General features: G+C 30.8%; 1 protein-coding gene across 2 annotated transcripts in view; it reads right to left on the bottom strand.

Annotated features, from left to right (window-relative positions):
- The window catches only part of bdg (sodium-dependent transporter bedraggled), a 219,154-nt gene that overhangs the window by 34,254 nt on the left and 169,356 nt on the right, over nt 1-15,544 (bottom strand). For both annotated transcript variants that reach the window (XM_075371551.1, XM_075371552.1), the window contains 2 exons: nt 4,986-5,116; nt 1,086-1,236 (listed from right to left, as the gene is read on the bottom strand). In XM_075371551.1, the coding sequence (XP_075227666.1) occupies nt 1,086-1,236; nt 4,986-5,116 (282 nt within the window). The remainder of the gene's footprint in view (nt 1-1,085; nt 1,237-4,985; nt 5,117-15,544) is intronic.

Here is a 15,544-nt window from a genome sequence, read left to right as displayed (position 1 = left end):
ATGTAAGTCAGTGGTTATATCACAGCTTATGTCTGGAGTAGTCATCTGTTAACAGAGAGCCCATTGAGAGGAGGAAGGCTTATAGACTTTAATCTGATCTTTTTACCTCAGCAACTTTTAAAAATAACTAACAATTACTTTTGAATCGCTGTTGAATGCAATTCCACTTGACCTCAATATTACAAGTTTAAACAATTCTTTAATGAAATGAAATACAAATATTTAGTAAAAAAGATTTTATTTCCAAATTTCTTTTAAGTCTACAGTTAATGTGACAGAACTAGCTAATACAAGAAACATCTAACTTTTCATACAGATGGTTAAATATCAATTGAAAAGCCAATGCTAGGATTTTTGGTGAGTTGTTTCAGAAAAACCTCAGTCTTAGTTTCAGTTTCAGAGAATATACCACAGTATTTTAAACTGAGATATTTGGAATTCTCAGATGTGCCTGAGTATGTCTGGAAACTAGTTGCATTAAAAAGTTATTAATGCGACTTGCATTTTTTCAAAAGTCAATCTGCTTAAAGTTCTAAATGCAGATCGCTGTGGTTATTAACATCCAGGATCTTCACGTCTGAGTGCAGAGGCACTCAGATGTCAAGGGTAATGAGAGGCCTGAATACTGACCCAGAGAGTCTTTTTAATAGTTCTTTGAATCGATATTGATCTTTATTTAGGAACCTATCTTTGATTTTTCATTGAGAATAAATAGACTAAGTCCTAGGAAAGTATCAATTTCCTGATTGAGCATAGTAGGATCAGTTTTCATTTAACAACAGGAACAGCATATAGATTATACCAAATGTGCAATGAAACTGCTAAGCATCTTGGAATGTGAGAGGATTCAATACAAAAAAAAATTGATCACTGAAGTTTCCCTTCTTCTGAATGATGAGAATTTAAAGTTCAGACGGTATCTTTTTCTAGATGTACACCTGAGCTTAAACATAGCATAGTGCAAAAAGAAATAACGCCGAAATTCCTTTTAGGTTAGGTGTCTGAGCTGAGACTAACTTCTTTTAGTCTAATGTAACTATTAAAAAAAATTACCATACAGAATCCAAAAAACTGAAATCAATTACCTTCTCTGTAAAATCCAAAAGGTTCTGCCCAACGGTACACATCTTGTTTGGTAATAAATGAATCCCTGAAGTAAACCAACATCCATGAAATACCAATTATGCTATATATGCCGAGGAATGCTTGTGATGTTAATATAGCGATACCGATACCCTGAAAAAAAGATTGCACTAATGAAAATAATGAATGATAAAAGTTTAGTATTTTTTATTTTAGAAATATTAAGAACGTTGCTACCAAAACAAAGTAATGAGTTTTTAGAAAATCCTTTTTTAATTCAAGAGAAAACAATTTCAAAATGGCTTACAACTAAAATGTTTTTTGTACAGCTCACTTAATGAGTTAAGCACTACAGTCAGAAAAGCACTTACGGAGACAATGTACAAAATATGAGTTATTCAATTTCAAGAATTGCTTATCATATATTATAATGTATAAAAATTACAAACTCTATAGATAAATCAGAAATACTAAATATATAAAAAAACAACACTACTATAAATACAATACAGTATAAACATTTTTTCCTGTTACTTAAAATTGTATTAATGATGTATAAAGCAAGTTTAAATATTAAATATGACTGTTTATATCATGTTTTTATGATGAAAGCAAAGCAGACATGGTTTCTTGGACAAACATTGCACATCTTCATTTGTCATTAGAGTCGGCTCTTTCTCTCCTCCCTATCAGAAGTAATCAACAAGTCCGTATCCTCGTAGAAGTAGTATTGCAAGCTGAATTAAGCTAAAAATTTTGACAACTGGAGGGTTATTCCATTTAAGATTTATAACAGACTTAAAAATCAACATGGAGATTAGTGTCCTCTGTCAGTGCAAAAACCTCATTTTCACTCTGTAAAATAATAACTATTTTCTCTACCAAAACCAACTTCTTCGCAGAACAAAGAGCCATCGCTTCACACCATTAAGTTACAATTTTAAAATATAAAATTAAGCATATAACCTTTTTTCAAGAGGAGTCACCCTGTCACCCTTTAGTTTCCTTCAGGACAATGCTCAACATCACACTGCTACTTTATTAAAAATAATGCTATTTAAACTCAAGTGGGATGGACTATCCAACCCTTCATATTGTCCAGATTTACCATCACTGGACTAACACTGTTCAGCCTGCTTCAAAAATTTTTAGGAGGGGAAAATCCAACTTATGTGAGGATCATTGATGCTAAACAAGAATGGGTGAACATGAAACCAAAAGATCTCTGTTTTGCAGGCCAAAAACTTTGCTGAGCATTCAAACGAATACATTGCAGAGGCAGGAGGGAGCATTGAGTAAGCACATATAAATCACATCACTGTAGTCAAAAAATTAATTATAGCTATGAAGTTTCTGTTTATGTTTGAATGGTTTTTTTTTTCAGCTAATGCTATTTCTTCATTTCTGAAACATACTGATCTACAGATTTTTTTAAAGATATTTTATTATGCTGTTGTTTGATTGTTGGCATTTCATGCTCGCTTGATATAATAAAAAACTTTAAAGTTAGAGAGAAAATGTGGTTGTCAACAATCAAATACAAAGGTAACCTTTGTATTTGACTTTATAGGAGACAGCAATAATATAGAAGTATAAATAAATTCTTTTTGAAAAAGAATTAAAATTCTTATTACTCTTTTACGACACACAAAAAAGGATAGCCCAATATTATGATAATGTTACTCACATCAGTAGAAGGAAATTCATTCAATATTGTGTCTGTTTCATTTGGTTTCCATATGTCTGTGTATTATTTTTTAAAATATAAATTCATATCTCAAGAATAAATAAAGATAATATACTCTTTTTACAAATATATTTTCTCTAAATTAAACAAATGCATAGATTTTATATTTAAAACATTAAAATTACAAAGCAACTTAATGTTCACATTACCAAAATCTTTTAAATTTGCATTTCAGCAAAATTACGTTCACAAAACTAAAATCTTAACATTCCATTAGAAAAAAAACACACCTAATTTTCCAATCAAAATTTCAGATATCAAGTTTTGGTGGAAATAATTTGAACGACTCAAATTCCATAAATGAAAAATAATAGTCTCTAGAAATAAGTTTATATTAGGTTTTCTGTTTACAAAACATTTTCCCTAACTAATCTGTAACTTACAATATATCTGTCAAAGCTTTCATATGATTAGTGTAATAACTGAACTAAAATAAATTATTTTGTAATAAACAAGATGAAAGACAACCTAATCAGAAATAATGGACATTGATCAGATAATGAAAATTATCTCAGCCACTGCTGGCTTCATCTATGGCAGAAAGCTGGCACCTAAAAGGAGACAAGAGGAATGATAGTAACTAATTAGGATTCAGTTGAAAGGTGACTTTACCAACCTTATTGTCCACAAGGTCTGTTTCCTACCCAGGGCATACAAAAAGCCAAGCTATTGATGGATTAGCCTACCAAGTAAAGCTGGGCCTCTCTTCCTACACTTTCAAAAGTGCAAAATCTAATCTAACATACAAGGGGTGTTTGATATGTGTGAAAATTCAAGAGATGGCACTCATAGTACACTGTTGAGGTCATTCTTAGTTTCTTGTACTCTCCTAGTAGCATACACCAAGTTTCATTCAGATGCATTCATAATTCTGTTGTTGGCAATTTGAGTCGATAAAGTATTGTGATTTATGAAAAATAGACAAAAGAAAATTTCATATGGTGTGCAAACATTGCTTATTAAAAGGCAAAACTGCACAGGAAACTAAAGCTAAGCTAGATAAACATTACAGTGATTCACCTCTATCAACAGAAAATTTTACAAACGGTTTGGTTATTTTCAGAACATAAATAATACTGAATGTTATGGACAGGATGTTGAGGTTACAACCGCAGAAAATATTGAAAAAATCATGAATGATGATGGAGGGTAGAAGACTGAAAACACATGAGGTCGGTAAAACAATAAACATCCCAAATGAGTAGGTACATCATATGTTACATATGAATATTTACATATGAAAATTCTATGCAAAATGGTTATCATGTTTACTCACAATAAATCAAATCTGTAAATGAGAAATCATTTCTAAGCGTGGTTTGAAGCTGTTTGTCATGGAAAGACATTTTTGCACTGTTACATAATAATTGATGAGACTTGGACCTGTAACTGACCAAATCACACAGACTTGAAACCAAGGAAAAGTCAAAATAGTGGGTAACAGGGACTTTGCTCTACAGAAAATGAAAATCGAGTGACTTTTTTGGGATGTTCATGGTATAATTTTCATTGACTTTCTGGATTAAAGTAATACAGTAACCAAACAATATTATGCATGTTTGCTGGATCCTCTAAAGATAAAATAATAAAAAATGACCACATTTGTTGTACAAAAGAAGGATCTTTTTCACCAAAAAAGTGTAAGAGCTCCCTTTTCTGTTATTGTGACAATTATTTAAATAATGGCACAAAATCTTTCTTGTTCTCTTACTCACCACACTACACCGTCGATCTTTTATCTGTTTCCAAATATGATGAAGCGATTTCTGGAAAAAGATTTATGCAAAATGATGAAGCTACTGCCAAAATTTTGCCTATTTTGAGGACTGGGTAAATCATACTATAAGGATGGATTGAAAAACTTGAGCATTGTTGGAAGTGTTCAGACTTGAGAGGAGAATACACTGTAAAATAAAGATTTTTCAAAAAATTGTTTTTTTCTTTATTTTGCATACTTATACAGACTTATATCATTTTGCACCTTTTTTATATCATTCACACTACCGCTCAAGTCGATAAGTTACATTTATAATTTATACACTTTGAAATGAGTTTCAAGGTTTAATTAGAAAATTAAAACCAGTTGTTTTTAATTAACTTCTGTATAATGTATACCTAATGAAATTTAATTTGTTACAGTAATTATTATTCTTACCTGAAATATAGGTGATATACGCCACATGTCAACTGTGCCGGCTGTCAACAACTGTCCAAGTGATATGTGCAAAGTGAATAATGGAATTCCAAATATAAGTGACATTATAAGAAACTGCAGAATAAAATTAGCTGAAACAAATGAAAATAAATAAATGAACAGTTAAGTTTAACAAACAAACAATGTCAGTAGTAAAAAAAAATTCTTCTACTTAGTAGAAGATAGTGTACATAATACAAAATTTTACTGAAAATTGTTTCTAATTTGTTTCTTTACATTATTTGTCCCAGTTCTTCTTACAACTATCATAGATATAAACTTCCTGAGGAATAAGAGGTACCAGAGTTACATTCATTCAGAGTAATGAATGTTACACAGTTAAATCCTGTATTGCACAGAATATAGGTATCAGTTTTAGAGCTGAATTTCAGTGACAGTTTAATGGACTGGCATGCTGATATGCAGCAGAATATTTGCTTTATTGAAGAAAGACACTTTAGTCCTTAGTTTCTCAGTAAGCTTGACATAGTATACTTGTTATTCCTAAGAATTGGCGTACCATTTTTAGAAGTGATATTTTACTCTTACAACTCTGTATGGTTAAGATGCTTAATTTGAATAACATCTATAAAAATTAATTAAAAATGAACTATGCCTGTGTTCTTATCTAGGCTGAAATAGCTGTAGTAATGTTCTGGGATTATTAATTAGCAGAAAAATGTATGCCTGTACAAAAAAAAGCGGTAAATAATTTCCAAAGATGTTAGATTCAGCAATACCAGTGACAAAAAAAATAAAATTTTTTCACAAGTAAATGAAAATTATTTAAAGGAAATACTCAATGTGACATTATTGAAAAAGTTCATCATTTATAATAGTAACTAAAAATGCCTTTCCATTTTTTCATTATTTCGGCTAAAAAATTTATGAGTATAAACTTTTTGTAGTATTTAAAAAACTTGGACTTCTGTCTGAGACTTTCTAGATGAAAAGCTAATGCATTATCATTCTACTATGAAATGCAGGTTAGCATATTTATAAATATTATCAAATTTATTGCATATATTAACTTTGCCATGATATTATTTATCACGGTGAAGTTCATGTTCGTGGAGGAGCACAGCATTATTGTTTTGTTTGGGTATGACAGAGATGGAGATGTAACACAACAGTACAGTCTGGGCTTAAACCGATTGAACAATGTGACATGTTTGTCATCCATTCTAAACAAGAAATGTTGTCTGTTTAAAATAGGTTACTGTTTTTTTGGAACCTGTAATTTCTTTCAGATTACGGTAATAACATGATTAAAAATATTAATTTACATTACTGTATTCATAAATGAAATAAATCTAACGTGCAATTAATTACAATAATCTAATTAACTAAATGTTTTCACTAAAACGATATCATAGTTCACAACATTATATTCAAAGTTGATAATAATAATTTGGATATATAGGCCTACAGAATCGCAACAAGATGGATATATCTGCAGAATAAAAAATAAAATAATATTTTTATATTAACTAAATAATTAAATTATCAATATTATCTTAATACAGTCCTTAACCGGTTTCATTTGCAGTTTCCATAGAATTATCTTCTATGATAGGCCAACAACCCTCGATTTCTGAGCTTGATTTGGTTTAACTTTTGCCGTAATTATTTTCCAATTCGTCTTCATTACCTGTCTCATCATCATCCATCACTATATTTACAACTGTGCTTTCAATGTCATCTTACATTAACGCATTTGTTTTCCAGTTTGAATCCATTATCTCCTGAAATCTGACACCATTCTTTTCCAGTCTTTTACTGTAATCGACAAAATTCCATCTAATGTAATGGCTCTCAGTTCTGTTAATGACATGTGGAACATACTACAATCTTAAATTTTTTTTTTAACTAGATTCTAAATAAATTCTTTCGGATTAAAATAAGGGCGGCAAGGTAGCAATCTAAGCACCGTAATTCCTTTGTTACTCAGTATTTAATCTAATTCAAACGTGGTTCAGGGCAGAGTAATTTGACAATTTTTAAAAGTTCTTTTTTTGTTAGATCTGGATTGTAGTTAATTTGATCTTTTTGGAATCATTCTTGAATGTTTTTTCAATGCTGGATTACAGAATTTATTTTTTTGTTTATTATGATAAGGATTGTTATTTATAACTAAAATACAATTTGTCAGTAGTCCTGGGATAACTTGCTTTTCAAGATACTTCAAAAAATTTTCATTGTTCATCTCTTTATTGTAATCTTCTGTTTTACTCTTGGAATTATACATTAAACAAAACTAGTTTTAAGTAACTACTGTTGCAATTTCCATTGTAAAGTACAGAGAATATTTGTTTTTATTAGTAATAACACGTGTAAAATTTACGTAATGTTTATAACTGCAGCCTATTTTAAATTTTAACCCGTAACTCTATGACTCAAGTATCTCTGTTCGTCATAATATCGTCACTTAAACCAAAACAATTGATAAAAGAAATTTATACTTCATTTACTTGTATATACTTTTAGATTATCATCATGCTTTTGTTTTAAAGTAAATTGACTAAGAAATTGCTCCTAATTCAAAATAACAACAAAAGATAAAATTATTTAGCAGTAACTAAATAGAAGAAAAACTGATGTTTTATTTTAAAAAATTGAAATTAAAATGACATCAATTAATTCATTAATACGAAATTAATATAAATAAAGCTTAATAAATAATATAATCCTATGTAACACAATCTTTATGTGCGTCTGCATCCATACACAGCAGCAATCTAATCTCAAGAGAGAAGTTGCAATTACTTTATTAGTACCGCTGGTACGTGATTATAGACAGCAATAGTCCATAAACTCTCTGAAAATGCGCTTCACTTTGTCAACTAGTATTTAAGAAATATTACATTTATAAATATAAACAAAAAAAAACAATGTCCACCAGATTACATTTGAGGATGATGATTTAATTAAAAACATAATAAAAAAAAAAAACAATCTAACATCCTGCCCCCCCCCCCCCCGGAGAGGAGAACACCCGCCTTGTGATGACCCCAGTCGTCACACCACCTTCTCTGTTCCTAAAACCCTGATGGGCTTAACTGGAGGTGGTCTTTTAGACCCTCTAGACTTGATAACAGAACACAGTCATCAGTTTGCCTCTTGTCATATACAATAACTTACAACCCTCAGCTGCCGAATTAACCGATTCACAGAAGCGCAATCCCTGCAACTTCCAATAACACTGAAGGTTTCACACAAAACCTTCTCTTATACCTAAATTCGGTTAGACTATGCACTCAGATCATTAATCGATCGAGTCTTTAAAAATCAAAAATACTATTCTCATAATACTATCCTGACAAAACAAATTTTGATCACAACAGCAGCTGAAAGCAATGGAAAACTACAGCTGCTTTTTTTCCAAGAAAATGCGGCTCTCTGCATTTTCATATAGCAATGATGGAGGCGCCTTCCTTGGTAAAATATTCCGGAGGTAAACTAGTCCCCCGTTCGGATCTCCGGGTGGGGACTACTAAGGAAGGGGTCACCAGAAAATTAAAAAATAACATTCTACGAGTCGGAGCGTGGAATGTTAGAAGTTTAAAAAAGATTGGTAGGCTAGAACATTTAAAAAGGGAAATAGATAGGATAAATGTGGATGTAGTAGGTATTAGTGGGGTGAGGTGGGAAGAGGAAGGCGACTTTTGGTCAGGTGATTTTAGAATAATTAACTCAGCTTCAAATAATGGGCAGGCAGAAGTAGGTTTCATAATGAACAAGAAGATAGGGAAGAGAGTAGAGTATTTCAAAACGCATAGCGATAGAATCATTGTAATAAGGATAAAATCAAAACCTAAACCGACAACGATTGTTAACGTCTATATGCCTACAAGCACCCATGATGATGATGAGGTAGAGTGTGTGTACGAAGAGATTGATGAAGCAATTAAACACGTAAAAGGAGATGAAAATTTAATAATAGTTGGAGATTGGAATGCAAGCATTGGAAAAGGCAAGGAAGGAAATATAGTGGGTGAATACGAACTGGGCAAAAGGAATGAAAGAGGGGACCGACTTATAGAGTTTTGCACGAAGTATAATTTAGTAATTGCCAACACCCAATTTAAAAATCATAATAGAAGAATATACACTTGGAAAAAGCCAGGCGATACTGCAAGGTATCAGATAGATTATATCATGGTTAAGCAAAGATTTAGAAATCAACTCGTTGACTGCAAAACAATACTGAGATCTGAATTTAAGAGAGCATTAAAAGATTTAAATGGCAGAAAGGCTCCTGGAATAGACGGAATACCTGTAGAATTACTGCGCAGTGCAGGTGAGGAAGCGATTGATAGATTATACAAACTGGTGTGTAATATTTATGAAAAAGGGGAATTTCTGTCAGATTTCAAAAAACGTGTTATAGTCATGATACTAAAGAAAGCAGGGGCAGATAAATGTGAAGAATACAGAACAATTAGTTTAACTAGTCATGCATCAAAAATCTTAACTACAATTCTATACAAAAGAATTGAGAGGAGAGTGGAAGAAGTGTTAGGAGAAGACCAGTTTGTTTTCAGGAAAATTATAGGGACAAGGGAAGCAATTTTAGGCCTCAGATTAATAGTAGAAGGAAGATTAAAGAAAAACAAACCGACATACTTGGTGTTTATAGACCTAGAAAAGGCGTTCGATAACGTAGACTGGAATAAAATGTTCAGCATTTTAAAAAAATTAGGGTTCAAATACAGAAATAGAAGAACAATTGCTAACATGTACAGGAACCAAACAGCAACAGTAATAATTGAAGAACATAAGAAAGAAGCCGTAATAAGAAAGGGAGACCGACAAGGATGTTCCCTATCTCCGTTACTTTTTAATCTTTACATGGGACTAGCAGTTAATGATGTTAAAGAAGATTTTAGATTCGGAGTTACAGTACAAGGTGAAAAGATAAAGATGCTACGATTTGCCGATGATATAGTAATTATAGCCGAGAGTAAAAAGGATTTAGAAGAAACAATGAACGGCATAGATGAAGTCCTACGCAAGAACTATCGTGTGAAAATAAACAAGAACAAAACAAAAGTAATGAAATGTAGTAGAAATAACAAAGATGGGCCGCTGAATGTGAAAATAGGAGGAGAAAAGATTATGGAGGTAGAAGAATTTTGTTATTTGGGAAGTAGAATTACTAAAGATGGACGAAGCAGGAGCGATATAAAATGCCGAATAGCACAAGCGAAACGAGCCTTCAGTAAGAAATATATTTTTTTACATCAAAAATTAATTTAAATGTCAGGAAAAGATTTTTGAAAGTGTGTGTTTGGAGTGTCGCTTTATATGGAAGTGAGACTTGGACGATCAAAGTATCTGAGAAGAAAGGATTAGAAGCTTTTGAAATGCGGTGCTATAGGAGAATGTTAAAAATCAGACGTGTGGATAAAGTGACAAATTAAGAGGTATTGCGGCAAATAGATGAAGAAAGAAGTGTTTGGAAAAATATAGTTAAAAGAAGAGACAAACTTATAGGCCACATACTAAAGCATCCTGGAATAGTCGCTTTAATATTGGAAGGACAGGTAGAAGGAAAAAATTGTGTAGGCAGGCCACGTTTGGAATATGTAAAAAAAATTGTTAGGGATGTATGATGTAGAGGATATATTGAAATGAAACGACTAGCACTAGATAGGGAATCTTGGAGAGCTGCATAAAAGCAGTAAAATGACTGAAGACAAAAAAAAAAACTTCAGATTTTTTTCTAGATTATTCTACATAAATGTGAAAAATAATCAAGAAATATTTTTAATAATAATAAACTAGGATTTTTGAAAAATATTACATTTACGAATTCATGAAAGAATCATTAACATGTTGAATTACTTAAATTGGCACACTTGATTTAGCAAATAGCTTAATTCTGACTAAAATTTAATTCAGTTAATCATAGCGATTATCAGTTTTTATAAATAAGCGTATCTATCGGTTAATAAACATATCACCTACACAGAAGTCTTTTTTAAAGAAATAAATTACGTAAATGCAATTTTTAATTGCCATAAGAAACAATATACTTTTATAAGTAGACTTTCTTTAAATAATTTTTATCAAGTTCTACGAGCAAAGTCTTTCTGTAGGATGTATTAGTAATTAAGATTTTAAATCCGGGCGTCCTCCGGGCATGGACTAGGTCTTTTCAGAAGGACTAGGACTTTTAGGAAGCATAACTATGCGATCAATGAAACATTTCTCAGAATTGATCCTCACAGACCTGACTTCGTGCAAAAAACACCTACTTCATGAATCGTATTGAGAAAAGGGTACAATATCTTGTGTATTCAGGAACCACATAGGAACACACAGCAGAAATACCCACAAATACCAAGAATGAGACTCGTTGCAGAAGGACCAAATGGTCTTTGTAAGTCCCAAACTCTAGGTTAACAACATGTCTGTCAGATTGTCTGTATTGTGCATTTGGAAAATTTATATGATTGTATGTCGCTAACCTAGTCCTTTCTGTTCAATAAAATGCTAAATCGCTTAATAACTAATCACTAAATTAAAAATTTTAATGTTACAGAAACGAATCAAAATCTGAATTTCTTGTTCAGAAAAGTGAACTTCTACAAATTTATAAATTAGCAAAATTTGCTGCAAGTATTAAAAAAATTTTAAACATATTTGGGGCTTAAACATAACTGAATTAACACATACCAAAGTACAGGGTTTGAAATGAAAATGCTATACGAAAAGATTATGACAAAATTTTAAAACAGTAGTGATTTTACATAAAATAAATACATCATCATAAACTGTAAATTATTTTACAAGAATTTTTATAGTTAAATTACTTCAATATATATACAAATCAGAATTTTAAAAAAAATTTAAAAACGATCAATTTTTTTAAAGTAATCTATTTTTTTATAAATGTATGTAATTAAAAATTTAATAATTTTTGTATTTTCAGTGTGATAAATGCAGCTTCACTAAAAATGTTAGTTTTAATTTACGTAATATAATTTCAAAAGTTAAACTAGTAGTTAACTAACACGATTAAAATGTACTTATATTGAAATGCTGTTGCTTTATCGGCACATAGTCACCAAAATGCAGGTGATATTCAGCCCTACAAGTGACACCTTGATTCTGTTCAGTATATAGACCAGGCCATATATTATCACTTGAGAAAGTAGTTCTAAATATCGCCTCTTGTATTCTAGATTCTTTACTTTTCATTGTATTGATAAAAACGACTGGAATAAACAGCGATAGAAAATGTCAATAGATAACAGCAGGAAAATAATAAAATACTGGAAAAAATGTATTATATACAGCATCGCCTTAGCAAAGAAAATATTATATATAAAGCAAATAACTAAAGACATAGTAAAAAGAATAACTAAAGACAGAAATAAAACTAATAAAATAATAACTAAAATAACAACTAAAAACATAGTAGAATTCAGTGCCAGAATGCTGGGCATCGACAAAAGAACTGAAGATTGTATTGAGCAGATATAAAACTTGAAGTTAGGAATAAAATTTGAAATTGCAATACTGTGAATTTTGGTTCAACTTATAGGATAGATACAGCTGATAGGTACAATTAGAGTTGAGGTGTAACTCCTGAACGCTGGGGGTTTCCATTTAAAAAAAATAAAGTTGGCTGCCACACTGCAAAAGTGATAGAGATTTCTATAATAGGTATACTCATGACAACATACTCAGAAAAATCAAGGAAAAGTTGGGGAACGTTTCCTTGAGTAAAAGAGTAAAAGTTCTTTGATATGAAAAAGTTCTTTATAGCTTATCTTGTTCATAAAATCAAAATGGTGTTACAATTAAAATGAAAACTTGCATTGGTTGATTTCTCTTATACATACTATATTTTCATAAAAAAATAGATAAAAACACCTTAAAATATATTTAAAAATAATTACCTTCTAAATATTTGTCTCTCTAAGATTGGTGCTAAACTGAGGATTTGAAAGTTTCTATTGGCTTTTTTATAATCTAGTGTTGATTTTTTTACCTTTTAGTGCTTTATTTTCAGGCAGTTTTATCTTTTTTAAAGTTTATTTCATTACATTTATTTTTATAAAAGTTTAAACTGTCCTTAGTACCTAATATTTTTTAACATTTAATCTTTCTTGAATGTAATAACTTTTTTTATAGCATCAGTTTTTTATTGTTACACTACTGAATACAGTAACAATAAAATTAAATTTGGCTATAATAATAATTTTATCTTAACCGATACAATAAATAATAAAATGTTCTACGATTTGATAATTATCTTGTACAATTCGCAATCGCATGTTGTAATGTACGTAAAATTATAAGAGAATAAATTCCTATTTTAATGATAAAGATAAGCCTACTGATTACTATTGCTAATTTTAGGTAACCGCTGTTATTTAATAATGATAATTCAGTTTTTAAAAAATTTAAATAATTTTTTCCTCTTTTTTAATATAATTTTAATTATTTTGTTTAATTTTTTTCACCGTATATCATTATTATTTTTTTAACTTACTTTATACAGAATTAAAAAATTATTTGTTTAATGGCATTGATATTTCATATTGTGAAAGTACAATAAACATGAATTGTCTCAACATAATTAAAAAAACTTTTAATCAAAACACTTGTAAACTCAAGATATTTAAAACTATTATAAAATAACTTAACTCGGGTATTGCACGGGGAGTTTTAAAGGTATTATCTAAACCGAATATAAACTAAGATCGATAAAGGACTGACAGAAGAAAAATACTGTTTTCTTTGCCGTGAAGAAGCACTCTGTCAATTTGTAATATTCACTGCCTATCAACTGTTTAAAAAAAATAAAGTGCGGTACGAATATCACAATATTACTCAACGAGAGTGAGAAATCACACGATTCGGTAAAAAGGGAGTAGTCCTGGAGAAGCCACAAAGAATTAGAAATAAATGAAGGATACAATGATAAAAAATTATACAGAATCAGTAGGTGCCAGTTAGGATATAAGCGTCAGAATGACAGAACGGTTTTATAAAGGATCTAAGCAAGGAAGTGCTGTCTACCTTCTTTAATCCAGAAACTCAAGTTATAAGTAAAAATCTTAGAGTAAATATTCAGGAGGAATGAATTCAGTGATGATAATGATCTAAGATGAGAATATAGAAGGTATGCACGTTCATTTGCGCATGGAAACAGCAAATCAAAAGAAATGGTGATTGCAGTATAAGTGTAGAAAAAAGGATTTATTTTGTGATGTAACTTTGTAGGATATGGGCTTTGAAGAAAGTGGGAAATTTACTTCCGTGTAACATCTGCAGTAGATGGAACGGGTCGTGAGATCGCTAGTAAATTGGGAAAAGGAAGCAGAATTTTTCATAAGGAATTTTAGACAGACAGATTGATCTCACAGAAGATGAAGGTATGTAAATGTACAACATGTATTATGCGCCCTAATTACTTAAGATACACAGGTATCGGTGATATATGAAAGGGATTGAAATAAGTTTAACGTTTATTTCAAAGTTTATTTCCAATATATTGAAATAAGTATAGGGACAAGTGAAGCAATTTTAGGCCTCAGATTAATAGTAGAAGGAAGATTAAAGAAAAACAAACCAACATATTTGGCGTTTATAGACCTAGAAAAGGCATTCGATAACGTAGACTGGAATAAAATGTTCAGCATTATAAAAAAATTAGGGTTAAAATACAGAGATAGAAGAACGATTGCTAACATTTACAGGAACCAAACAGCAACAGTAACAATTGAAGAACATAAGAAAGAAGCCGTAATAAGAAAGGGAGTCGGACAAGGATGTTCCCTATCTCCGTTACTTTTTAATCTTTACATGGAACTAGCAGTTAATGATGTTAAAGAGCAATTTAGATTCGAAGTAACAGTACAAGGTAAAAAGATAATGATGATACGATTTGCCGATGATATAGTAATTCTAGCCGAGAGTAAAAAGGATTTAGAAGAAACAATGAACGGCGTAGATGAAGTCCTACGCATGAACTATCGCGTGAAAATAAACAAGAACAAAACAAAAGTAATGAAATGTAGTAGAAATAAAAAGATGGACCGCTGAATGTGAAAAAAGGAGGATAAAAGATTATGGAGGTATAAGAATTTTGTTATTTGGGAAGTAGAATTACTAAAGATGGACGAAGCAGGAGCGATATAAAATGCCGAATAGCACAAGCTAAATGAGCCTTCAGTAAGAAATATATTTTTTTACATCAAGAATTAATTTAATGTCAGGAATAGATTTTTGAAAGTGTATGTTTGGAGTGTCGCTTTATATGGAAGTGAAACTTGGACGATCAAAGTATCTGAGAAGAAAAGATTAGAAGCTTTTGAAATGCGGTGCTATAGGAGAATGTTAAAAATCAGACGGGTGGATAAAGTGACAAATGAAGAGGTATTGCGGCAAATAGATGAAGAAAGAAGCGTTTGGAAAAATATAGTTAAAAGAAGAGACAGACTTATAGGCCACATACTAAGGCATCCTGGAATAGTCACTTTAATATTGGAAAGACAGGTAGA

The sequence above is a fragment of the Lycorma delicatula genome, chromosome 7 (genome assembly GCF_047948215.1).
Source record: "Lycorma delicatula isolate Av1 chromosome 7, ASM4794821v1, whole genome shotgun sequence".
NCBI classification, from domain to species: domain Eukaryota; kingdom Metazoa; phylum Arthropoda; class Insecta; order Hemiptera; family Fulgoridae; genus Lycorma; species Lycorma delicatula.
This window is presented reverse-complemented; position numbering and strand designations above follow the sequence as displayed.